Source organism: Nematolebias whitei, chromosome 3 (assembly GCF_014905685.2).
Source record: "Nematolebias whitei isolate Nwh7 chromosome 3, NemWhi1, whole genome shotgun sequence".
NCBI lineage: Eukaryota > Metazoa > Chordata > Actinopteri > Cyprinodontiformes > Rivulidae > Nematolebias > Nematolebias whitei.
Window position 1 is genome coordinate 23289123 of NC_056500.1, and position 26019 is coordinate 23315141.

The 26019-nt window shown below is 41.1% G+C and overlaps 3 protein-coding genes across 3 annotated transcripts; 1 reads left to right on the top strand and 2 right to left on the bottom strand.

The window, feature by feature from the left end:
* The first annotated feature begins 1227 nt into the window (after positions 1–1227).
* cks2 (CDC28 protein kinase regulatory subunit 2) lies at positions 1228–3099 on the top strand. The gene is made up of 3 exons (XM_037674685.1): positions 1228–1378; positions 1695–1822; positions 3047–3099. The coding sequence occupies exons 1-3, from the start codon at positions 1320–1322 to the stop codon at positions 3088–3090; spliced, it is 231 nt and encodes a 76-aa protein (XP_037530613.1). The 5' UTR covers positions 1228–1319; the 3' UTR covers positions 3091–3099.
* Positions 3100–4229: 1130 nt separating this feature from the next.
* odf3l2b (outer dense fiber of sperm tails 3-like 2b) lies at positions 4230–6017 on the bottom strand. Its single transcript, XM_037674686.1, has 4 exons — positions 5975–6017; positions 5286–5396; positions 4865–4978; positions 4230–4714 (listed from the first exon to the last, which is right to left on the bottom strand). Exons 1-4 carry the CDS (start codon positions 6012–6014, stop codon positions 4230–4232), a joined length of 750 nt encoding a protein of 249 aa, XP_037530614.1. The 5' UTR covers positions 6015–6017.
* Positions 6018–8846: 2829 nt separating this feature from the next.
* cpamd8 (C3 and PZP like alpha-2-macroglobulin domain containing 8) lies at positions 8847–25784 on the bottom strand (the record flags this gene model as incomplete). Its single annotated transcript, XM_037674687.1, is given in 14 exon segments — positions 8847–9223; positions 10169–10370; positions 11863–11934; positions 13497–13709; positions 14600–14710; positions 14857–14962; positions 15091–15165; positions 16777–16864; positions 16946–17211; positions 22780–22842; positions 23569–23724; positions 24639–24775; positions 24913–24999; positions 25619–25784. Coding segments are annotated over 14 exon segments (1743 nt in total), but the record flags the coding sequence as incomplete, so codon positions are not given.
* Positions 25785–26019: the final 235 nt, after the last annotated feature.

Below are 26019 nucleotides of genomic sequence, written 5' to 3' on the forward strand. Positions count from 1 at the left end.
ATATATATATATATATATATATATATATATATATATATATATATATACACATATATATATACACACACACTTTCTTGCTTATGTCTGTTCATTTCAAACTGATTGCCCTATTTGCAGGGTTTGCTTATCATTATTTCATTATAAACAATAAAACTACAGATTTGGGTTATTATGTCTATTGCCACTGTATTCACAAAGTGGCATAATGGGGGACTGTAATTTCTGTAAACAACAAAAAACTGCAGAAGAATCAACTCAGAAATACACTCATCTAAATTAGTTTAAATCACATGAATTCTACTGACATTTTAGCAAATACTTAGGATATGTTCAAATGTCAAAATATTACCTGTTTGTTGCTTTTTCTGTGGAAAATGAGGGTGAAAGAGCAAGGCCGTTGTGCTGCAAAATGTATTTTCAGAGGTCAAGAGACTAGAAAATAGCTATCATGCATAAAAACAAATCACCAGTATAGACTTGCTACAAACCCTCCCCACCTTCCTCCACACAGCCAATCACTTCTTGGTTTTTTTCTACCATGTTCTAAAGTTACTGATAAACCAGATGTAATCGATGGGTGTTGACAGATTCAGCATTTCTGAATATCCCAGTATGTCCTTTTTATGTCCTTTCCCCCCCTCAAGTATCTGCAATCACACCAAAGGTAAAATAGACTTAATGTTTTATTTTTCAAAATAAATGTCTATATATAATCACATAAAACCGTGATTATTTACAGAATACAATAGTTGAATTTTATATAAATGCAGTAAACCATATTGTACTGATAGCAGACAATTAAAACTGCACTGCTGACTCAACTATTTCAAGAAAAACCTGTTGAATTTTTTTTCCTGTCTTCAGGTAGACTAATAACATTTTTTTGATAAAAATATGACATGTGACTTTTTTCAGACTTCTAGTCTCTCAAGTTTTGTCCTAAACTACGGAGTCCCCAAGGGGACATTACGTGATTTTATTCTACTACTGTCGCTGACAGAGATATGGATAATGTTAATAATGTTTAATGATGTTTTTTTTTTCTTACACAAATGAGAAAATCTTTTCTTTTTTTAAACACGACGTAAATGTAACAACGGTGTGCGCTGCTGGATGGTTTTCGGATTTTACATGCGAGTACCTCATTTTCTTATAATTAGACGATCTTATTCTTTCCACGTGCTACTGTTCTGACCAATCAGGGGAAAGCGGGTAACCGTTGCCTTTTGAAATCAACAGTGGATGACAGCCGCTCGTTGCGCCGCGCAGTAAATAAACCAAGCTAATTTCACCGAAAACAGGAATATCACTGGATCAGCATGTCAGAAAAACTCATTTCCTACTCTGACAAGTACAACGATGAAGAGTTCGAGTACAGGTACTAATGCAGTCTACGTTTTAACTGGTCATGTTGTATTGTTTTGGTTTATTTCCTCTAACGGCAAAATTATTACTCGTTATTTTCTAGCTATAAAAATAACGTGGCTCATTATAACTTTAAGATAAGCAGGTAATTTTATTTACATCAGAGTAACAAAATAGTGGCGGTCAACCGAGTACTATGACAGTTAGGATGACGTTAACGTTTCTAGCGCTAACGGTTAGCATGCTAATGCTTTGAGTAGAGGTTTGACTTATTATGGTCAGTATAGTTGTACTTTACTGTTCATGTTTAATAACTAACCTCCCTACAGGCATGTCGTGCTTCCGAAGCAGCTGACTAAACTGGTGCCCTCCACCCACCTAATGACAGAAGAGGAGTGGAGAGGACTGGGGGTCCAACAGAGCCAGGGCTGGATTCACTACATGATCCACAAACCAGGTGAGTTCCCACCATCACCCAAAGCTTTCTGCCGTCAAACTCATATACATCCAAAGAAATGCCAGTTGCTTAAACCATGAATCCATGAATCTACAATCATATGAATAAATATGGAGATAAAGCAAAAAAAAAAAACATGTTTTTTTTTATATTTATTATATATAAAAGATTGACATGGATTTCGTTCAAGTTTACAATATAAAACACTTTGTGAACAAAGCTAAGTTTCAATATGTGCTATATTAAAGCATATTATTGCATACATTGTTTTTTCCATTGTATTTAGATTTGTAGCTTAGTTTTAACATAATGAACCTTTTTTTTTTTTTAAATAATGAAGATGCAAATCCTTTGATAAGGAACACAAACTCAATACAAAATCAAATACAGATACAAAATCACGCTTGTTTTCCTCCAGAAGTGTCATTCTCCACAATATCTTTTAAAAAGCTTTTACTCTACAACAGGGGTGTCAAATTCACTTACAAAAATAAAATCCTTTCTCAAAGTAAGGGCCAATTTCAGAATCTACATGAGCTCAAGTTAGATACCAACATCTTTTCTTTGTTGCAGATTCCTCAACAAAAGGTTGATTGGTCTCATTTGATGTTCTCCGTTGCATTTTTTGACATCATAATCCAAGATTATTGAAAAAATAAACGTGATAAAAGTATTTTACATTTCAAATATCATCTTGGGGGGCCATATAAGATGTCAACGAGGGCCACATTTGGCCCCTGGGCCTTGAGTTTGACACATATGCTCTATATAACATGAAAATATTTGTACAGTATTTAGATTACAAACAATCAACAGGAAAAAAAAAATCTTGTAAATTTTGGACTGAAAATGTTTGGAGTTTTGAAATTGGAAATCTCTGCATATGTTATCAGTATTAAAGGAAATAAATATTAGCTTGAGCTTTGGGAGGAAATAATACTAAAAACATGATTTTCACCATCTTTGAAATGTTTTGCTTCTGCTCAGCTTTAACATGCATTTTAAAATGACTACATTTTTTTTGGTCAAACCGTACATTGTTGCAAAGTGTCAAAATAAAACATAAGAGCTTGAATCACCAGCCGGTCTGGTGGTGAGATAAAAATGTTTATAATAATGCTGTAATAGCTTTTTGTCTTCTTCAGGTTTTGACAATGTAAAGTTGAACCACAGCACAGTATTACATTCATTATACTGACGCATGCATGTTTTTTTTTTACACAGAGCCACACATACTACTTTTCAGAAGGCCTCTCTCGAAGAAATGAATGGGAACCATCTTTAAAATATGTATTTCCTTTGCTTGGTTGTGTTGTCGTTGGACTATACATTTTTACATATGTTGTCATGTATTGTTGAAATAATGCTGTTCTTGTTTAGTGTGGTGCTCTTGCAAAATCTCAAATTTTTGTACAGAGTAATGAGAAAAAAACTTTTTTTTTTCGTTTTTTACTGTGAATATAAACCTGATATAAACTACAATATGAAGTTTACTTGTCGGTAAACAAATGTGTTTAAAATGCCTTTCCATGTTGTAAACTGTTCCATGTTGTCACAATTGATTCATCTGTGTAAAGAGTTGTCATATTTTCTGTTTGAACATTTGAACTTGTGTTAGTGTTCTGTTCAAATATTATTAACAGATGTTACGTATTTGTCAGTGAGCTATTGTTGATTCAAAATGTAGTGTTTTACTCAAAGAACAAAATAAAATAGTTTTTTATTATACGTCTCACTTTTGTTAAAAATAACAATTTTCTGGACTCTAACAAGGTTGAGTCCTCTGGTCGGATTTCTTTTTCTTTTGTTGAAATGTTGTTGTTGTTTTTTTTATCCAAAAGACTTCTTCAGTTTGAGGCGCTGCAACAAAGAACAGCACCTTCTCAGTGGATCAACCAGTTTGCTGGTGACATCCAGAATATAATATATATATATATATAATATCCAGAACTAGTTGTTCACATGTAAAAGGAGGACCATCAGCCTAATGATCGATCATCAGTGCCCTGATAGCCACTTGCTATTCACAGAGGGCTGAGTGATACTTGCAATAACAGCATTGTAAGAGAGGGACAGTTAAACACAGAGGCCCCCGCCACTGTTTAATGATAGACAAGTTCTCTTCACAAAGATGACTTCCTTTACTCCTCTCACACCAACCTTCCTCTATCAAGGATGTACACATACATGATTAAGCAGCCACTGGCCCAGCACAGAAGAGCAACATCATCACCAGCAGACTGGTTGCTCCACTATGAAGGTACTGTTTGTTGCAGCTCCTCAGACTGAAGAAGACTATTGGATAAAAGGTGAAGCATTTCAACAAAGAAGAATCCATCCAGAGGACCTGACTCAACCTGGTTATAGATTCATCTGCCTGGATTACTGCATCAGAAATGTTTGATGTTCAGTCAGAAGACACCACTAGTGGGGTGACAAACTCCGAGTGTCTGATGCCCATGGAGTAAGCTGGTGCTTGGGACTTGTGAACTTTGACTTTCTCAGGATTGTAGGTTCCTGGACCGGGGTTTTCTGTGCCGTTCTTCGGTAAATCGTGGCGACCTAACATGGAAAATGCAGGCTGTCGGGAAAGATAAACGTTTGGGTTTGTACTGTTGTAACGGCAGGGCCCAGGTGTCTTTGCTAAATCCACAGACGGTCCCCCTCTGCTGAAGCTACCTGACATGGTGTAACTGGCACTGGCTGGCTTGTTTGGGACATGAGGGCCCAGAAGTGGAGGCAGGTTGTACTTGTTGGGAGCAGGGACAGGGTCTGCGCTGCGGTACTGTGTACGAGAGCCCATGGTGTAAGCTGGGGGTCTGCGCTGCAGGTTGCATGGGGGTGCTCTCTCGGGGCTGTACGCACCAGGTCCAGGCGTGTGGAGGAGCTGTTCTGGTGACCAGAGAACAGTAAAGTATCATTGGTGCAGTGGAGTCAGTAAAGTGACACTTCTTAAAACTACAGTTGTTTTTATACTTATGAAGGTAGTTGTTAACATAGTAACATGTATTTTAAAATATAAATTGAAGAGGAAAACCCTACTATGTTCTTTCATCCTCCCCAGAATTGAGTATGCAGGGGCGCAATCTCTTCCAAAGTGAGTGATTTTTGGATCAACATGGTATCGAGGGCCTGGACTGGAGTCGGTAGAATACACTGCAATCAAGAAAAACATGTATGACCAACTGGGTGTGGTATCTTCTCTGACCATTTGTTGCAGTCAAATGGAAAAACCTGCAAAATCATGATGTGCTGTCGCCCCCTAGCGTTTCTGATTTTATATTACATCATGAAAGTGTTGGACAAAGGCACTTTGAAAAAATCAAATGATTCTGAAAGCCACTGACAAGGTTGCATGGTTGAGAAATGTCTGATAAACGTGAACAGGATAATTAATAATACAATGATTCAAATAAAACTAGTTCAAATCCCAGACATGGACAAGAGAAAGAAGCAGGCTCACTATTATTACTCATTCTGCCATGGAGAGAGTACGCAGGGCTGGTTTGTTTGGTAAAGTCGTGGCCAATGAATCCAAGGGTGGGAGGAAGTCCATAGCGTCCAGGTCCTGGGCCTGGAGACAAGTGGAAATGTATGAAAGGTGTACTCATTACTACTTTAATGGTACAGCCTACTTACACTTTATGATGCACATAAAAATGTGTCAAAAACAACCAAACGCACATTATCAGTCAACTCAGGGTTGCTTGAATGTAAATATACATTTTGTTACCAAGAAGAAATCAAGATTAAATGTTAACAGATATGCTACTGATGATCGTGTTTACAGTTTATGTCCTGATATAACTTTTCGAAAAGTTTTGCAATTCTCAGCCGATCAACATGGCACTCCTGTCTGGTAAAAGTCAGGGTGTGTTTCAGAATGAACATTGAACAAAAATAAGTTACCGTAATAATAAGAATTTTTTAAAAAGGTATAACATCAGCATGCAAGTCTTCAGTGGAATATGTACAAGTAGAGCAGGAGGGTGCATTTACAAACAAAACAAGTCCTGGCAGGTCTGCACACTGTGAAACTGTTGCTCCAGGCTGTCTTTTTAAAGACCAAAACACTTATAATGCTCATGCTCAAACACTGGGAAAATTAATAAAGCAGCTTCATGTAATATTTCATCAATATAGAGTGCTTACCTCTTTCTTTCCCTGCAATTGCTGGGTATTTTTTCTCCATTTGATAAATGGGATGGATACTTCAGGAATCCAACACTACTAGAGCTACTGAAGAGATATTCATTGTTCTGTTGTCAGTGCCAGGATTGTAGATAATAGTTGCCAATGTAAAACAATGAAGATACACCTTAAAATAAGCTTTAACCCATCACCAAAAGCCATGTCCTCATTTCAGCCTAATGTGAAGCAGCATTGCATGTAAATAGTCAAGTGAGCAACAGAGGAGCACAGTGCTCTTCCTTCAGGTGTCACTGCTTCCTCTGGATCCCAGCATCATCTGCAAACCCAAAACCCTGACACATCAATCCCAAGTTTCCTCTGAAAGAATCGGGAAACCTGACACGTGCTTCAAACTGTCAACATGTCAGACTCTTTCTCGGCTAGAGTTTAATCCACCTGCTTTTTGCCCCTTTGTCCAACCCCCCCCCCCCCCTGCTGTGGCTCAGGCAGGTGAATGGCCTGTCTGCCATAGGGATGAATGTGTAGGTGCACCCAGCGCAGAGGCAATGTCATCACTCTGATTCACTTACTTGTAACGCTAGCTCCCCCCTGCAAACCATGACACCAGGATCTCCCACCCTCCCCCCTCCTCTCCCCCTGTTCTCTTCACTTTTTCTGCTCATCACGGTGTGGACATGCAATATCGTTCCTCAGCCATGCATGCAGTTGCCACGGAAACTTGCCGTGAGTACCTTGTTGCGCCCAGGTCCCCTGCAATGCTGGCTTACTGTTTCACTTGGAGCAAAGGTCTTTCTATTTTTTTTTTTTTTTTTACCTTTGGAAACCGTGTTGATTAAGTATAGTTTGTTCCACTATTTAAACAGTTTTTGTAGACTGCTGAACATCTGCCCATCTTTTATTAAAGATTCAACAACTTAAAAATGTGCTTATTGTGTTGATCTGTTGCCATTTAACTTATAATGTGTTGCAAAATGCTCCTCCAGTTATTTTTACAGGTTTTTGTTGCCCCTTCCCCAACTTTTTAGAGAAGTGTTGCTGACATAAAACTACAACTCAATTCGATTCAGTTCAGTTTATTTATATAGCGTCAAGTCACAACAGAAGTCATCTCAGGACACTGAACAGAAACATTCATATATATATAAAAATTAAGTTAACAAAGTTATTTATCTGAGGAGCAGACTGCTTTGAGTTTAACTTCATCACAGACTCATTTTGAGCAAGCATGAAGGCAACAGTGGAAAGGAAAAACTCTCATGAAGAAGAAACCTTTAGCAGAACCAGGCTCAGGGCAAACGGACATCTGCTTCGATGGGCTGGGTTTGAGAGGAACAGATACACAATGGCAGGTCAAGAATCATGTTAAAATAGAAATAGTATCAAATGAAAACTATTCAATTTCAACAATTCATTTTAAGAAATGAGATCAATTTGTCCTCCAGTAGTCTAAGTCTATAGCAGCATAACAAGCCGACCCTAACTTTAGGATTTATCAAAAAGGAAAGTCTTAAGTCCAGTCTTAAAACTGGACAATGTATCAGCCTCACGGACAGAAACTGGAAGTTGGTTCTACAAGAGAGGAGCCTGATAACAAAGATCTTGCTCCCATTCTGCTTTTGGAAACTCTAAGAACCGCAAGTAAGCCTGCAGTCTGAGAGCAAAGTGCTCTGTTGGGAAAAAAAAATTAAGACCTCTAATATAAGATGGAGCTAGGTTGTTGAGGGCTTTGTAGGTTAGAAGTAAGATTTTGAATCTATTCTGAATTTGACAGGGAGCCAATTACCTTTGTTTCGTACAGTTTTTTTTTAGAGCCTTTGATGTTTACTATGTTTCATTGTGAATAAAATATGGGCTTATAAAAGTTGCAAATCATTTCATTCTGCTTGTATTTTCATTTTATACAACATCTCAACACTTTCTGAATTTGGGTTGTACAGTACACTCATCTTGAACTTCCAGTCCCATAGACTGCCCAGCGGTAGCTACAAGTTAGCCCGTTGTGGAGTTAACAGAGCGGTGCCTAAACATTAATTTTTAACGTGCTCCAACTGTCCTTTAACTGTTACTTTGGTGACCAAATCTGTTGCTGGCAGCAAGAATATCCAGGGTCGAAGATGCATATGAATAAACACGCTCGCACACTTTTCATGTCTAAGACAGAAGCACGTCAGGGGTCAGAGAGAAGTTTATCAAACGAGGACATTTCACTGCAACCCTTTTGTTTCTGGGAAATGCAAAAATACAGTACTGCATTTGCACCGAGTGCACTGTTTTCAACAGGTAACACACAAAACTGAGCTACATTGCAATTCTTTCAGAGAAAAAGCATTAAAGGTGGAATGACACGTAAAAAAAATATGCACGCAGAAGTTTTGTTTGCTTTAAAAGTTGGTGGATCAAAAAGAAAACGAAAACCTAGATAGTTTATTATCATTTTATTTCAATTTTAAAAATCACAATCTTTGATATAAATCAAGAGTTACATTTAAAACAAATTTGGTGCATTTAAGTCATTTTAAGACATTGCTGCTAATTTGATCAATTTAAGAATCAACATTAAACACACATAAAACAAAATAGCTTATGATCTGTACAAATAGTCAACGATGGGGGGGGGGGGGGGGGTGTTGAAAAATGATGTTGGTCAAGTAGTTTTAGAGACAGATGGAGAATGCAGGTGGACTAGTCTTAAACAGGAAACTTTCCAGTAATTATTCCAATGCCAGCACATTATTTAATCAACGATTGCAGGTATAGAGTTAAAGCTTCCCTGTGACAGAAAAAAAAAGTCTTGGATCGCTCACAAGGGGATGAAATCAGCTGTTTCAATGGGTAATGACTTAAAAATGTATAAAAAATAAAATAATATGACTTCTAGCTACAAATAAATACCACAGATAGAAAATATAACAACACATTTGCTTAACATCAGGTGTAATTACAAACAAAACCTTGATTATTTCTTTGAGGGAAGATAAATGAATACCAAGAATGCTATGGTGCTTATTGAAGTCTACGAGAAGAAAAGTCTGGAGGATTAATAATCTTAATAATAATACTCATTCTCATCCAGTCACACACAAAAACAGATGTACACAATAAAGACATCCACTCTGAATCCATTCATCTAAATAAAGCATTTACTTTCAGCCTCCAGACCCGTCCGACAGTCTGACTTATTTGCATTTAAAAGCATATTCACAAATATGGTACAATTTGGAGGTCAGTATGGCTTCACTTGGACCAGTTCTGTGGACGACAAGAAAACAGACACATTTTAGTTGTAAAACCATCACCAAGTTTCACATCCGTTACAGTCCAAAAGGCCTAGGCAAAGTTAAAGATCCAGCAGTTCCACAATAACAATTTCAATTCAGTTTATTTTAAAGTGCCAAGTCACAACAGAGGTCGTCTCAGGGCACTGAACAGAAACATTCATATACGGTATACATATATAAAGTAAGTTAATAACGTTATTAATCTGAGGAGGTTTTGAGTTTAACTTCATGGTAGGTTCTCATCTTGAGCAAGCATGAAGGCAACAGTGGAAAGGAAAATCTCCCTCATGAGGAAGAAACCTCCAGCAGAACCAGGCTCAGGACAAGCGGCCATCTGCTTCGACCGGCTGGGTTTGAGAGGAACAGGAAAGAGGAACAGATACACAATGGCAGGTCGAGAATCACATGTTTAGAAATAGTATCAAATGAAAACTATTAAGGTTTAAGGAAATGAGGTCAATTCGTCCTCCAGTAGTCTAAGCCTATGGCAGCATAACAAGCCAACCCTAACTATAGGATTTATCCAAAAGGAAAGTCTTAAGCCCAGTCTTAAAATTGGACAATGTGTCAGCCCTATGGACAGAAACTGGAAGTTGGTTCCACAAGAGAGGAGCCTGGTAACTGAAAGATCTTCCTCCCATTCTGCTTTTGGAAACTCTAGGAACCACAAGTAAGCCTGCAGTCTGAGAGCAAAGTGCTCTATTAGGAAAATATGGAACATTAAGATCTGTAATATAAGATGGAGCTAGGTTGTTGAGAGCTTTGTACGTTAGAAGTAAGATTTTGAATCTATTCTGAATTTGACAGGGAGCCAATGGAGGGTAGCTAAAACTGGAGAGATATGGTCTCTCCTACTAACTCCCATTAACACAAATAATAATAAATAATAAATGAACACAAATGATCAAGCTACTACCATCGCTCAGGGGTGGTTTTTGTGTCCATCGCAGGTAGATAGGGATCTACTGGCATGTGCAGTTTATGCTCTACACCTGCCCCGACTTCTGCCACATCAAAAATGTCCACTCCGTCTCCGTCAGTAAGGAAAAGCTCAGAATCCGAGTCATATTCGTAGGAGTAGTAGGACACCTCAGCCATGGAGCCCTGTTCTTCACCACCTAGAAAGAATAAATTAATCAAATAAATTCTAACAGAAAAAAAGGCCAACCGCGAAGTTTGAATTCAAATTCACTTGAATACGTTTATCAAACTCCACTGATAAACATGTTGACGTGCCAACCAACCAAGGCATGAAGAAAAATAATTACAAGCAAGTAAACTAAAAGTTAACATTTTGGATTTAAAGCTTACAAAGTTGGTATTTTAAAGTAAAAAAAACAAACAAAAAAAAACATTGGAAAACACAGTAAACAAGAAAACTTTTCTTCCCTGCACATTTGAACTTCTTCAGCAGCAGTACTACAGTTTGCTCAGCAGGGGTCAAACTCTACCTAAATTCTCACTGTACTGTATATATATGTATTATCACTTTTATTAATAATTCACTTTATAATGACTAACAAGTGATCATTTTAATTTTTTTGTGTTCATAACTTCCATTATATATAATTAATAATAATAATAAAACTATTAACAATAGTTTGTTCATTCAAAATTAGAAATTTAAGAAAGAAACGATTCAGCATAATTTGACTTAATGTCAAAACGTTAACCCAAATTATGTTTGTGAGTCTCTGTGTGCATTCTGCTGTGTGCTGATCACTGCTAAGTTCACCAAGACAACAAGTCTGCACAAGGAGGCTAATTCCAAAGCTTCGGCTTCCTTCATGGCCTCAGTGAAGTTGTCAGTTCCTTGGCAGAACCCAGCTTCACCTCTTACACTCCTGCTGCACCTAACAGGGCATGCTTTCATCATTATATTGGTTTACAACGGCAGTGTTTGAAAAGTAGATATTAACTAATCCCCCTGGGGTTTTCCTATAGCACCTGATTGTGTAAATGATTTTCTACAGACCGAATACTATCAGAACGATCTGTAATTGTTTCTTTACTCATATGCTCTCTAATCAGGACACATTTACTTGTGCTATCAGGCCACAAGCATACCACCGTGTGTGAGTGATGGAATAGTATTCCTGTGACGAGTGTGAAGTATTTAGCTTATGCACCAAGGACACCTTTGACTCAGAGAACTGCTTTGTGAGCAGCAGCTACTGAGGAACAAGTCAGAGCAGGTCACGCCACATCAAACACACACACCTGCCTCCAACTCAGACACACAGGCAGAGTTCAAAAAGTAGAACAGGCAACGTGCACACACACAGCATGCATGTTGGGATTTCTTCACACACAGGTAAACATCCCATTAGAAATCCTCCAGCTGCCTGGTTAAAGACAGCAGTGATCCAGCTCGCTGTGCCAGACGTCTCATTGCATTTATCACACTGATGGTGAACTTGTGATGGCAGCTTTCCTCTCAGTATAACTCAAATATATTTCCCCTTTTTGTCTCAACTTACCACCACTTAAATAGCATCAAAAACACATAGAAGCAAATGCAGAATTTGTTTAATTTAGGCCGTATGTGCATGCTCTGAAGAAATAACTGAGCATCTGATGAATAGGGAAGGATGGGGAGAATGGAGTTACCTGTGTGGACAGGCACTGAGGGTTGCTCTGTTTCCTGGCTCACGACTGGCTGCACGTCTTTGGTGATCTCCACTGGAAACACGAGACACACGTCAGATAACTCACATTTATTGGACTTGCACAAAATTAAAAGTCTAGTATTCCATTAATGAATGAAGGAAATATAGTTATTTTGGCCAAACCTTAAAAATAACATTATGTACAATCTCACAAGACTCTGAAAGATCTCATATGATCATTTAGCTTTCAGAGTATGAGATGGGTATGATAGTAAGCTACCACACCAAAATTTATCTCAATAACTATAAAATGATAAATGGAGTTTATTTAGTGCCTTTCTATCTAATAAAGATACTCAAAAAAAATAAAATGTTGTACTATATATATATATATATAGTACAACATTTTGGATTTTGATAGCTATCAGATTTTTATGGATGCTTGCCTGATTTTTAGAGTTTTAAATGGACTTGCTCCTCCTCCTTTAATGTATTTTGTAAGTAAAAAAATAAGTACAGTAAACACAAGAGCACTGACAAGAGGAGATTGTGATGTACAGCGGCGCAGGACTAAATTTGGCCAAATGGTGATGTCCATCAGAGGCACGCATTTCACCTCTGCCTCTGCTGCTTTCAGCCACCTGCAAGTGTTCTTGGCCACGCCCACTTCTCCGTTCTGAATGGAGAACAGCTAATCAGCTGCAGGGGGAAACTTATCCTGCAGTGTGGGCTGCACAAAGGTGCAGCAGGTTCTAAATAATTTTAAATAATTTATTTGAAATTAAATTCCATGCTGATCGTGCGCCTCATCCATCCAATCTGCCAATTGTGTGTCATGCCCAATCCTATTTTGAAAAACTGCAATACAGTGAGTCCGCAAAAAACGAACTGCGAAGTAGTGAGGGATTACTGTATGTAGAAATGGTGATGTAAATTTGTTTCATGCAAGCATACACAAACAAACAAGGTCATGGAGTAACGAACAAAAAAACATGAGCCTCTTTGATGACTGGTTGCATGAAACAATTGGCACAAATGGAGAATTTTTTGCATCCAAAGTTTTGCCTATGCCTTTTCACAATTTGCTCCACAACATGAAGGCTCCTTTTGTTGTTGGGCTGTGCGTCGGAAAGTAATGTGACAACAATTTCTGAGGCTGGACAAAAGCACTCTGTCATTTGGAAAGGGAGAGAGAGCCCTGCAATACGACGAAAAGTGAGAGGATTGGTTATACGCGTGTATGTGTGCAGGGGGCTGTGCAATGTATAGTCCCCACCCTCAGTGAATTCATCAAGTAATCAGTTCATCTCTGGAAAGCTGCTTTTTTCTCAGCTCAGATCATGGCACCCTCAAGTTGAGCTTAGATGCTGTCTCAGGTGCACACAACCACCCAAACATCATGAATTATTACGCACTGAGTTCAGCTGTATCCAACAGAACATACACCCATGCAGCACCAGCCAAAAGACAAGACACGACTCAGACTGAGCAGATATCTCCAAACATTTTTCAGTCACGGTCGGGACATTAACCAAAAAGGGTCTAGCTTCATCTTTCTGTATAATTTCTTTTCAAACAAAATGTGAAGCTCAAAAATGTTATCTGCAACCAAACAGGATATTAGAGAGCTCTTACTTTGTGGACACTGGGAGGAGGGAACCTGCTTTACACGTGTCCCATTTCGGCAGGCAAACACCTCCATCTGACACTGGTTCTGGTAGAGCTGCCCATCAGATCCACAAACTGGCTCCCCATCGTAGCCACAGTCTCTATAGCACGTGCAACGCTCAAACCGTTCCTCCTCTAAGCAGCCGAACACATTGTTGCACTGGTTTGCTTGCACAAAACCTGCAGACACAAATACAGTATACGTAGGAGATCAATTAGGGTATCTGCAAATGTTACGGAAGTACAATCCCCCCAAAAATTAGAATATTGTTCACAAGAAAGGGTTAAATCATGTCATCGGGACAGTTTATTTTTGGGTGAAACATTTTGTCTTTCATCCGAAAGACTTCATCAGTCTGAGGCCTGTCAACCCAGCTCTGTCTTATAAATAGCACCTCCTTCTTGTGTTTCAAGTCAGCAGTCTGTTGAATTCCCAGAAACTAGCTTTACACATGCAAAATGGGACCAACCGTCCTAAACAATTGATCATTATGTATAACAATCAAATGTTTTAGGCCAGATGGCCGACTTGCTACTCACAGAAACAGCCCGAGGAATACCTGGCTGAAGTGGATCAGACAAAGGTTTGAAAGCTCAATCACCCAGGTAGATATATCACAAAAAAGGTTATATCGTCATCTGAACTGTTTCTTTTAGGGATTTTTCTTTCTGTGAATTCCACAGAAGGCTGGCTTGAAACACACCAAGGAGGTGCTACTTATAAGACAGATCTTGGTGGCAGGCCTCAGACTGATGAAGTCTTTCGGATGAAAGACGAAACGTTTCTCCCTAAAAGAAACTGTCCAGATGATATGATTTAACCCTTTCTTGTGATTTATCTACCTGGATGATTGAGCTTTCAAACTTTTTTTTAGAATCTTCTTGTTTTTCCAAAATGTGGAACAATTTCTTAGCTAATTTCTTACACGTTTGATATGTTTACTCAGTTTAAACGTGAACAAAATGGGTTTATGAGATTTGTATAGGATTGCTTTCTGCTTTTAATTTCATTTTACATGTTGTACTTTGTAGTTTTTGTGGAATTGGGGCTGAAGTATGGGTGTTCCTACCTGTCCATTGGTTTGATGAACTCTCCACCTCGTTGCATGTCGGTCCATCACACAGCTCCCGTGCAAGTGGACTGCTCTCACTAACATTGTAGAACCTGGTGGCCTCAAAAGCTGCATCGCAAGCAGAGATCCACAGCAGCACATTTATACACAAAAGACTATGATGACGTTCAGAACTTTAAGCATGTAAACTTTTCTCTTAAACATCCTAAGTATTCAGGATTGTTTCCTGGTCTTTAACCTTAAAGACTCCTCACCTGGTTCATAGTAGTCATAGATCTTAACTGGAACAGGCGCAGTCTTGCCCACGATGTATTCTCTGACAGCTTGAAAGGCAACACATGTCATACACTCACTGGGAATCTAAGAAAGTGTAACAACCACAGACACATAAGTAAAATACAAACAAACATATTTGTAATTGTATACTCTCAAAAGTCATCCTAACCACAAACCAATCCCCTCATTTAACAAATGTCCAGGAACCTCACCTCATCAAAGTAGAACAACACTTTTCTGCCGTTCAGCTCATATCGCTTCAATCCCACTCTCTGATCCAAGAGAAACTGTTTAAAAAGAAAGTGAGGATGACAAACAAACAGGTCATTTAATGTTTCAACAACAGCAGAAATGAAGAATTTCAGACTTTTACCAGTAATACTCTTAGAATAGAATGAGTTTGGTGTATTTAAGTGTGAATTTTTCTTTAAAATATGTTTAGGATTCTTCACATTATTTTGTTGCAATGACTCAAAAAGTTATTTGGAAACACAAAAGTTATAGTTCTATAATATGTATGTGTGTGTATATATATACATATATATATATATGTGTATATACAATATGAATTGAGCTGTTGCAAATCAAAGTGCATAGATGTCTTTATAATGGAGGCTGATTATCAGCACCATGTCGGATCGGACAGCTCCACCTGACATCAATAATGATCAATGAAGGAACATATTGTGTGTAAAGAAAACCTGTGGAATATTTAAACTTGAGAAACATTTCTAAACTCTCCACATCATATAATGCACAATTCTGGACATTATTGTGCCATAGCTGATGTATCGTCTGTTTCGTCTTTTAACAATCGTGGCTAAAGTGTACCTACATCTTTTTAATTACCATTATAGCAATCTTTTATAATCCAAATGATCTGCATCTAAATGTGCAACAAGTGAAAAGTAAACTTGCCAAAGTGAGCAAATAAATCTACAAATGAATAACGAGCAAGCTGTTTGCTGTGAATCTGTATGTGCATGCAGAGCCCCAAGTTTATTTCCCCCCATAGGGATCATTTTCATTCTGTCAAAGGTGGCAGCCTGGGGACAGTGGGGGTATTTAGTAGGTACTCACTTGGAGGTGGCGCCACATCCACACACACACACACAGACACACACACACAGACACACACACACACACAGTGTGCAGACACCACAACTAATCACTGTCCTTAAAGCATTGTTGGTCTACACAGCAATAAACATTGTCCTGAACTTTCACTGCTCATGTTTCCAATAGGTTTGGCTCATTATATCGAGCCGCAGGACGGCTGCCGTGGTCACTGGACAAATCAGCCATGTCTGCAGCATTTATGAAAAGCAGCTAGACCTGATGGCTGAAGCCAAACTCGCCACTGTAAACTTGAGGAATGCAAGGCAGGCAGCAGTAAAACGTAAGGGAGTCCAGCAGGGGTTCAACCTGAGCTTGTTACCCACTACAACTCAGGTCAGCCTCAAGTGACCAACTCACAGCATGTGTGAGTGAGAGTTTGACATTTCTCCATGTAATTACAGAGGTGGCTATTGTAACAGCAGCCTGAAGACCTAAGGGCCCTATTACCAGCTCATAATGAAGAACAAACTTTTGCTGGGGGTGCCAATCTGGATTCAGCCCATTAAAACTACCTTCCTCTTACTCCCTCATTATAAGCCACTAATGTCTCATGCATTTTTGATATACTCCTTCCTTTACTAGATTATTTTTGAGAATGGCGTGGGGATAGGTCTGATTTACTGCTTCCAGCTGTGGCGTATATTTACATTGGCTCCCCTGCAGTGTAAAATCAATTTCTACTCTATGTGTGTGTTTATGTGGCTAAGCTGTTTGTGTTTGTTGTTTATGCGAGTGTGTTACTTGAAATGGAGGCTTTGTGTGCCAGTGTGAGTACATACCCGTTCTAGGCTTTCCACATCTGCTCGGAAACCAGAAATCATGGGAACCTCTATGACAGCCATGTTGGACGAGCCTGAATGAAGCCATCTAGACAAAGAATCAATGTGATGAATGGAAGAACTTGTCTTGTTTGAGGCAGCTCTGTGCAACGAGCGCATGGCCGTCTACCTGGCGCACACTTCTAAGGAAATGTGGAAGTTCATCTTGTCCTGGTGTGCTGCCGGGTCGTCATCGTCGACCGGCGCCCGTCGTTTCCGGTTCATCTCTGAGCGGTTGCCTGCTCGGCTTTTGGAGCGGGATGAGGACAGCCGAGGGGAGTATGAGGAGGAAGAAGAGGGATGAGGGTGTCGCTCCTGAAGAGGCTCTTTCAGCTCAACCCTGAGCTGAAAAGCTGGCTTCGCTACCGGGTCAGGTACGTTATAGGACATGTCGATCTGCAGACCCAAAGAAGAAAGAGGCATAAAAATAAGATTTTAATCTGCATAAAACCTTCTAAATAAATAAATAAATCAAGGTTCTGGTATTCCTTGAAAGAATGCTTATTACCAGCTGCTTTAAAACCAGAGCTGTGGTCAAACCTTAAAAAGTACATAATGTGCATGTGGTACCAAAAGATGTCATGCTCAGAAGAAGTGTTGTAAAATACTCCCAGCTACTACCACATATAATTTTAGCTCAATATCTGTAAAACTGACTGAATTATAGACATTTTTGTGTTTTTAGGGTGAGATAGCAGTGGCAGCCATGTTGAATTGTGTTGACAAAAGTTAATCTTGACTCATAAAGGGTGTAACATTGGATGTGCATCCAAATATTATTTAGTAAAGCTTTTTTTTTTAAATTATTAAACCTAATCATCTCGAGGCATTTTTACTTAAAGTCTGTGGACAAACACATTCACAGGCGGGACTTTGGATCACGCAGCTCTTGTTTTTCATTAGAGCCCAGGTGTTGCTGGCCTGAAGGGCTGTCACAGAGGTGTGGGCTGAGGGAAAGTTTGTGTGGGAAAAAAACCTGTGACGCTTTCAGACTCTGCAAAACTTAGCATAACAGAGTCATTAGGCTCATTTTGCTTTTTCAAATGTTTTGTCCTAAAAATGTGCAAATGTTATTTTTAAAAAATGACAAGAGGTAAAGACTGAATATCAGATACAGACTATAAAATGTTTTGTTTGCTTATGAAATGTCTGTATTTTTCTGTTTGTTTTTAGCAATCAAACAACTTCTGCATGCTTTGTGCTATTTTAGGCAGGAAACGGGTGCTATGACTTTTGGCTGTGATAACTTTAATAGAATTTGAAATATCTACATTTATTGACATATACTGTATTATCCCCATAGAAATGTGAAAATGTCTATTTAATTCAAAACACGCATTGTTCTCTTTGAAATCTGCTTCAGCACACTTGTTCAACTTTTGTCTTCTAATGACCATTTGAGTTTTTTGCCACTATTCTACTTTTGCTTGCATCCATCCATCCATCCATCCATCCATCTCTGTGCGAGAGATGGGGGACACCCTGGACAGACCTCCAGTCCATCACAGGGACACATAGAGACAAATGAGACAAACAACCATTCACTCTCACTCACACCTAGGGACAATAGAGTTACCAATCAGCCTAACATGCATGTTTTTGGTCTGTGGGAGAAAACCGGAGTCCTTCAGAATATCCATGTAGGCCCAGACTTCCCTCTCCCCAGCCACTTGGTCCAGCTCCTCTGGGGGAATCCCGAGGCGTTCCCAGGCCAGCCGAGAAACATAGTCCCTCCAGCGTGTCCTGGGTCTTCCTCTGGGCCTCCTCCCGGTGGGACGTGCCCTGAACACCTCACCAGGGAGACGTCCAGGAGGCATCCTAAACAGATGCCCAAGCCACCTCAACTGGCTCCTCTCGATGTGGAGACGCAGTGGCTCTACTCTGAGTCCCTCCTGGATGATCGAGCTTCTCACCCTATCTCTAAGGGAGAGCCCAGACACCCTGCGGAAAAAACTCATTTCGGCCGCTTGTATCCGAGATCTCGATCTTTCGGTCACAACCCAAAGCTCATGACCATAGATGAGGGTAGGAACGTAGATTTATCAGTAAATTGAGAGCTTCGCCGTTTGACTCAGCTCTCTCTTCACCACGACAGACCTGTACAGCACCTGCTTCACTGTAGACGCTGCACCTATCCGCCTATCGATCTCAAGTTCCATTTTTCCCTCATTCATGAGCAAGACCCCAAGATACTTGAACTCCTCCACTTGGGGTAGGACCTCCTCCCTGACCCGGAGAGGGCAGTCTACCCTTTTCCGGCTCAAGACCATGGCCTCGGATTTGGAGGAACTGATCCTCATCCCAGCCGCGTCACACTCGGCTGCAAATCGTTCCAGCGAAAGCTGTAGATCACGATCTGATAAAGCCAATAGGACCACATCATCTGCAAAAAGCAGAGATGCAATCCTAAGGCCACCAAAACAGATCCCCTCAACACCTTGGCTGCACCTAGAAATTCTGTCCATAAAAGTTATGAACAGAATCGGTGACAAAGGGCAACCTTGGCCGAGTCCAACTCTCACCGGGAACAAGCCCGACTTACTGCCGGCAATGCAGACCAGGCTCTGACACCGGTCATACAGGGACCTAACAACTCGTATAAAATGGCCCAGTACCCCATACTCACAGAGTACCCCCCACAGAGTTCCCCGAGGGACGTGGTCGAACGCCTTCTCCATGTCCACAAAGCACATGTAGACCGGTTGGGCAAATTCCCACGCACCCTCCAGGACCCTGCTGAGAGTGTAGAGCTGGTCCAGTGTTCCACGGCCAGGATGAAAACCGCACTGCTCCTCCTGAATCCGAGGTTCAACTATCCGACATACCCTCCTCTCCAGAACCCCCGAATAGACATTACCAGGGAGGCTTAAGAGCGTGATTCCCCTGTAGTTGGAACACACTCTACGGTCCCCCTTTTTGAATAGGGGGACCACCACCCCGGTCTGCCAATCCAGGGGAACTTCCCCCAATGTCTGCGCAATATTGCAGAGTCGCATAAGCCAACACAACCCTACAACATCCAGAGCCTTAAGGAACTCCGGGTGAATCTCATCCACCCCTGGGGCCCTGCCGCCAAGGAGCTTTTTAACCACCTCGGTGACCTCAGCACCAGAGATTGGAGGGCCCAACCCAGAGTCCCAAGACTCCACTTCCTCAGTGGAAGACGTGCCAGTGGGATTGACAAAGTCTTCAAAGTATTCTACCCACCGACCCACAACATCCCGAGTTGAGGTCAGCAGCACACCACTCCCACTATAAACAGTGTTGGTGGCGTACCGCTTTCCCCCCGTGAGATGCCGGATGGTGGACCAGAATCGCCTCGAAGTCGTGCGGAAGTCATTCTCCATGGTCGCTTCGAACTCCTCCCATGCCAGAGTTTTTGCCTCAGCAACCACCCGAGCCGCATGTCGCTTGGACTGCCGGTACTCATCAGCTGCTTCCGGGGTCCCACAGGCCAAAAAGGCCCAATAGGACTCCTTCTTCAGCCTGACAGCATCCCTCACTGACTGTGTCCACCACTGGGTTCAAGGGTTGCCGCAGCGACAGGCAGACAACCTTGTGGCCACAGCTCCGGTAAGCCGCCTCGACAATAGAGGCACGGAACATGGCCCACTCAGACTCAATGTCCCCCACCTCCCCCGGAACATGTTCGAAATTGTCCCAGAGGTGGGAGTTAAAACTCCGTCTCACAGGAGACTCTGCCAGACATTCCCAGAAAACCCTCACAATACGTTTGGGTCTTCCAGGTCTGACCGGCATCCTCCCCCACCATCGGAGCCAACTCACCACCAGGTAGTGATCAGTGGACAGCTCCGCCCCTCTCTTCACCCGAGTGTCCAAGACATGTGGCCGCAGATCAGATGAGACGATGACAAAGTCGATCATCGAACTGCGGCCTAGGGTGTCCTGGTGCAAAGAGCACATATGGACACCCTTATACTTGAACATGGTGTTTGTTATTGACAATCCATGACTAGCACAGAAGTCCAACACCAGAACACCACTCAGGTACAGATCGGGGGGGCGTTCCTCCCAACCACACCCCTCCAGGTCTCACTGTCATTGCCCACGTGAGCATTGAAGTCCCCCAGCAGAACAAAGGAGTCCCCAAGAGGTGCACTTTCCAGTACCCCATCCAAGGATTCCAAAAACGGTGGATAATCTGAACTGCCGTTTGGTGCATAAGCACAAACGACAGTCAGAATCCATCCCCCCACATGTAGGCAGAGGGAGGCCACCCTCTCATTCACCGGGGTGAACCCCAACACACAAGCACCAATTTGGGGGGCAATAAGTATGCCCACTCCTGCTCAGCGCCTCTCACCAGAGGCAACTCCAGAGTGGAAGAGTGTCCAGCCCCTCTCAAGGAAACTGGTTCCAGAGCCAGAGCCATGCGTAGAGGTGAGTCTGACTATTTCTAGCCGGAACCTCTCAGCCTCACACACTAGCTCAGGCTCCTTCCCCACCAGTGAGGTGACATTCCTCGTCCCAATAGCCAGCTTCTGTAGCCGAGGATCAGACCGCCAGGGTCCCCACCCTCGGCTACCACCCATCCCACATGGCACCTGACCCCTTTGGCCCCTCCCACAGGTGGTGAGCCCATGGGAAGGGGGGACCCACGTCTCCTCTTTGGGCTGTGCCCAGCCGAGCTCCATGGGTAAAAGCCCGGCCACCAGGCGCTTGCCCGTGTGCCCCAACTCCAGGCCTGGCTCCAGAGTGGGGCCCCGGTGATCCACGTCCAGGCGAGGGAACATTAAGTCCATTTGTTTTTCTCATCATTGGGGTCTTTGGGCTGCACTTTGTCTGGTCCCTCACAATCAGCCTATGCACAGAAAGTTCCCCAGCTGGGATTCAACCCTGCAATCTTCTCGCTGACAGCAAGCTACCACCATTTTAGCTATCTTTTTCTCCTGCTGGTTCAATCCCCTGGACCAACAACATAAAAAATGTGGGTGGGAAAGGTGATACACCCACAACTGCCTCCACCCTCATTTGCCCCACTTTGGGCCCTCGAGCAAGGCCTTTAACCGCGCACCATCTGCGTTACTGCACTCCCTGACTGAGCTACAGGTAATACAGATCATTTTGAGCTCTTTCAAAGTTTCTAGTAGAAATGTTGTGTCACTCACAGACCAGTTTTGCTTCCCCGACATGCTAATATTATTAGCATTAGCCTGTCGGAAATAACAAAGTCACACATGCGCAGTTAGGTCAGTTTTTCACCATCAGAAAAAAACGAACAGATCGAGTGTTTACATGCGCACCGTTTGGGTTATGAATCGGTATAAGCCACCCATTTCGTTCTGATCACAAATTAGTTCGGATCACGCTGAATAAACAAAAAACAACCCAAACAGGATGTTTATATGACGTGCTTTTATTCCGAACGGCCGTTTGAGCGGACTACTTATGTCCATGTAAACATAGCTACAGTGGGTTGTGGTAGCTCTGTGGTCTGTGGTTGTGTCAGGAAGGGCATCTTAGAGGAAGGGAGCAGTCAAAAGATGAAGAAGATGAAGAAAAAAAAGCTATTAACTAGTGTTTTGTTACTTTGAGCTTTTAGTCAACCTTTTCTGACTTTCAGCTTCTAGTTAGTCTTTCAATAGTTTTAATTAGTCTTGCATTATTTTTGATTTAAGAAAAAATGTAGGTGTTATTTTTAGCTTTTAGGTCTTGTTTTGTTACATTTAGCTAGCCTTTGCTACTTTTGGCTTATAACTTGCAACACGATTGTTTTATCATTTAGCTAGTATTTTCCGTAATTTCACGTTGACAAACCAATTTCAACTTCTTTGGCAAATTTCAGGAAAGTCATTCAGCACTCAGCGTCACTGCATTTTGTGAATATTGAGAGTGTGTTTAATTTTTTTTATACAAAAAATGCAATGTCTAATTTTTTTTTTTTATAACACAGCAGTTTTGACACAACCCTATTGGCAGATTTGTGTGGATTGTGTATCATACCTGCATGAGGCAGCAGCCTTCTCCTTTAGCGCTGACGAAAAGACCTGTCGGGACACTTGGTATCTAATAAAGAAGCAAGGCAGAAAGAGACACAGAGACACAGAGGGGTATGGAGAGGTGAGAGAGTCATTTATCAAGTGAATGAATACTTTAGGCTGCTGCTCTGCTACAAGTGGCTCCCTGGCTACAAACCAGCAACACTAAATTGCCCCCATTTAAGTTGACACCACTAATCATAGCAGAAAAAAATAAGCCACGCACAAAAACATCCTCATTTTCACCTGAATCTCTCCAGCTGGCTGATGGAGCCATTAAAATCCACACAACGGTGTTGACCTGACCCAAGCAGAACTCTGGCATCGGTAGGTTGTTTCATGTGTGGACAAACAGAACATTAAAGCAACAGTTCCTAAATCAAATGGTCAACAAGGTGCTTTTGAGAAATCCAGCTTAGGTTTGGTTTGGCAGTAAGTAAAAAGTTCTGGCTGCTCAACAAGCAAATGCAGAGATTACCATTTAATGCCAGAGTGCTGCTCATTAGTCACCGTTTAAACTGGAAAAAGCTCCACTGCACATAGGAAGAGTGGTTTAACTGAGTAAAATGTCCCATCTGAAATGCTGGTAATAAGTGAAACTAATAAATAAATTATGTTAAGTGCTGTCAACTTAAAAGCTTCAGCAAATCAAATTGGTTATCCCTAATCATCTGCAGGCCAGGACGACTGGCAAGCCTCGCAATCGATAAATAAACAATCAAACAGAGGATGATTTGTTCTAATCCACACTTACCTTGGCACTCTGAAGAAGTTTCTTGTTGTCCCTGTTTAGTTCAAAAGTCTCCTGGAAGTCGAGGTTGGTGGAGGCCAGAGAGATGGTGAGGTTTACCCCCCCTACATACGACAGGATGGCATACTCTGAAAGTGCATGCAGAGCCACGCACGTGTCCTGACAAGAGAGTTTAAAGCATGTCAGCTAGAATTTCAGCCCACTTGAAAAGATGTTGCATATTCATAGCATTATTTAAATGCTGTATTTTATTACAAGATGAAATGTAAAAACTTTCCCAGTTGAAAAAAATACAGAAGAATACCTGTGTGTAGGCGTGTCACGATAACAAATTTTGCTGGGCAATTAATTGTCTTAGAAATTATTGTGATAAACAATAATATTGTTTAAAATTGAACAATAATTAGTAATTATTGTTAAATTTAAGAAGAAATGTTGGTTCATTTGTTTTGAGTGTAGTACTTTTTTTTGATCACGTATGGCAGTATAAGACTGTTTGAACCGAAGGATGGATAGTGAGGGAGCGAGCAGCGTGTCTCTTTAAGAGAAATGGGAGGGAGGCCTCTTGACATGACATGGGCTGTCTCTCTCCTTATTATTATTTTGGTTCTCAAAATGGCAGACGCTCTGTGTAGTTTGAGCTCTTTAGCATAGCATTTGTCACACAAAGCTTTTAATAAATAAAAAAAAAATCAGTAAACAAGTTCTCAGCTTTTTTTTGCCGAGAAAAACAACTTTATACACAAAGGCACAGGTTTCAACCGTGAATTTTGGAGCTTCAACAAGACAGAGGTTTTCTCCCGAGGTCGGCCTGTTAGCTTAGTTCGTAGCTTAGCTTCTCAGCTTACCTGCTTTTAATGATTCAAAAACGTGATTTTGGACAGTTAAAACAGATTTTAAAGAGAAAGGGAGGGGTCAGTGAAGAGCACCGGAGTTGAGCCTTTTATCATCCAGTGTCTTCAGTAGAAAGAGAGAGACATGAAGAAACGATAAAGCCGATAAATGAAAATGAGGTTGATAATTTTCATTTATCATGCGATTAATTGATTTATTGTTTATCATGACAGGCCTACCTGTGTGGAAGAGAAACCACCTAAAGCGTTCCTTTGCTGGGAGAGCCATTTGACCACAGGAAGCGCAGAAGCAACATCTCCCAGCACAGCGTAGGTCAGGAGACTGTAAGCTGTCATCTCCACCTCTGCTGACACCACTGAGAGCAAAGAACAACTTGTTTTAAAGAATATACTTCATATTCTAAGTTTTATTAAACAAAAATCAGTAATAGTTTAATACAGTGGATGTAAAGTTGTATCATTTCAGCTCCTCAGACTCCTAATAAACAGATACCTGACTGTGAGAGGCCGTCGCTGAAGCCCAAGAACGTGTCCTCATCGGTCACCGTGCTGCCAGTCAGACTCCAGTGGGTGAGTCCATCTGCAGACACAAACGTGGTGAGATGAAGACAAGCAGCAGGAGAAAAAAGTAATGCTTTTACTTTTGTCCTGCTTGGTTGTTCAAATAGCTTTTTACAAATAAGCAGATTTTAGATTTTAGTTTATCAAACTAGCAGAAAGATTTAGACAAATAGAAGTGAAGGAAAATGCCAAAGGAAACCAACAACAACAAAAAACAGGAGGAGAAAAACAAATGGTGGGCTCCACTTTTGCTAAATGACAACTGCAGCTCCTTTTACAACTCTTAGTGATTGTATTTGTTGTTAAACGAAGCTAGGCTCAGATCAGTAGGCAGTCTGGGTTTTATGTTGAGTTTTTGTAAAACCTCGCCTTTTCAACTGATTCACTTCACACCTGATGTGTGAAGACGCTAGATCCTGGACAAGTGTTGATTTTGAAGTTATGAGAGATGTTCCTAATGTTTTGGTTACAATTTTATGGTCTCATCCAGTTATAATGTCAAACTTGGTATTGCCTAATTCTGTCACTAGAAAGTTTGATCTAATAAGTTAAACACCTTGTTTTACACCTTTTACGGATATTTCTTAATTGCAGTCCTTCATCTAGTGCTATTTAAGTGACATGGGAGGTTTTAGTACCTTGAGTGATGGCCATGTGGTTGAGGCGGCGCAAAGCCAATGGGGCGAAAGGGCTGCGAAGCAGAGACAGGGCGTATGCAGAAAGAGCCATGGTGTAGGGATCATTGGCAGAGTATGTGTTGCTTTCCAAGAAATCCTTGGCTTTGGCCACTGCCACCTTCTCTTCCTGTAAGAAATGGGACAGCCATAAATAAATAAATGAACGTGGTAATTTCAGCTTCAAAAACTCCCACTGAGAAAGAAATACTCAAGAGAGGAATTTCAGAATTTCAATGCCTGGACACATTTACTTGTTTTCCGTGGCCAATTTATTTGCAGTTCAATAAACTGTTCCAGGTTGGCAGCACGGTGGCGCAACTGGTAGAGCTGCTGCCTCTCAGCGAGCAGGTCCCTGGTTCAAA

Bases quoted from the DNA above. Each gene is read 5' to 3' on its own strand.
- cks2 (XM_037674685.1), top strand. From the start codon at position 1,320: ATGTCAGAAAAACTCATTTCCTACTCTGACAAGTACAACGATGAAGAG. The intron at 1,379-1,694 runs GTACTAATGCAG...ACCTCCCTACAG, and splicing joins GATGAAGAGTTCGAGTACAG to GCATGTCGTGCTTCCGAAGC. The intron at 1,823-3,046 runs GTGAGTTCCCAC...TTTTTTACACAG, and splicing joins CTACATGATCCACAAACCAG to AGCCACACATACTACTTTTC.
- odf3l2b (XM_037674686.1), bottom strand. From the start codon at position 6,014: ATGGAGAAAAAATACCCAGCAATTGCAGGGAAAGAAAGAG. The intron at 5,397-5,974 runs GTAAGCACTCTA...ACTTGTCTCCAG, and splicing joins AATTGCAGGGAAAGAAAGAG to GCCCAGGACCTGGACGCTAT. The intron at 4,715-4,864 runs GTAGGGTTTTCC...TCTGGTCACCAG, and splicing joins GGGGAGGATGAAAGAACATA to AACAGCTCCTCCACACGCCT.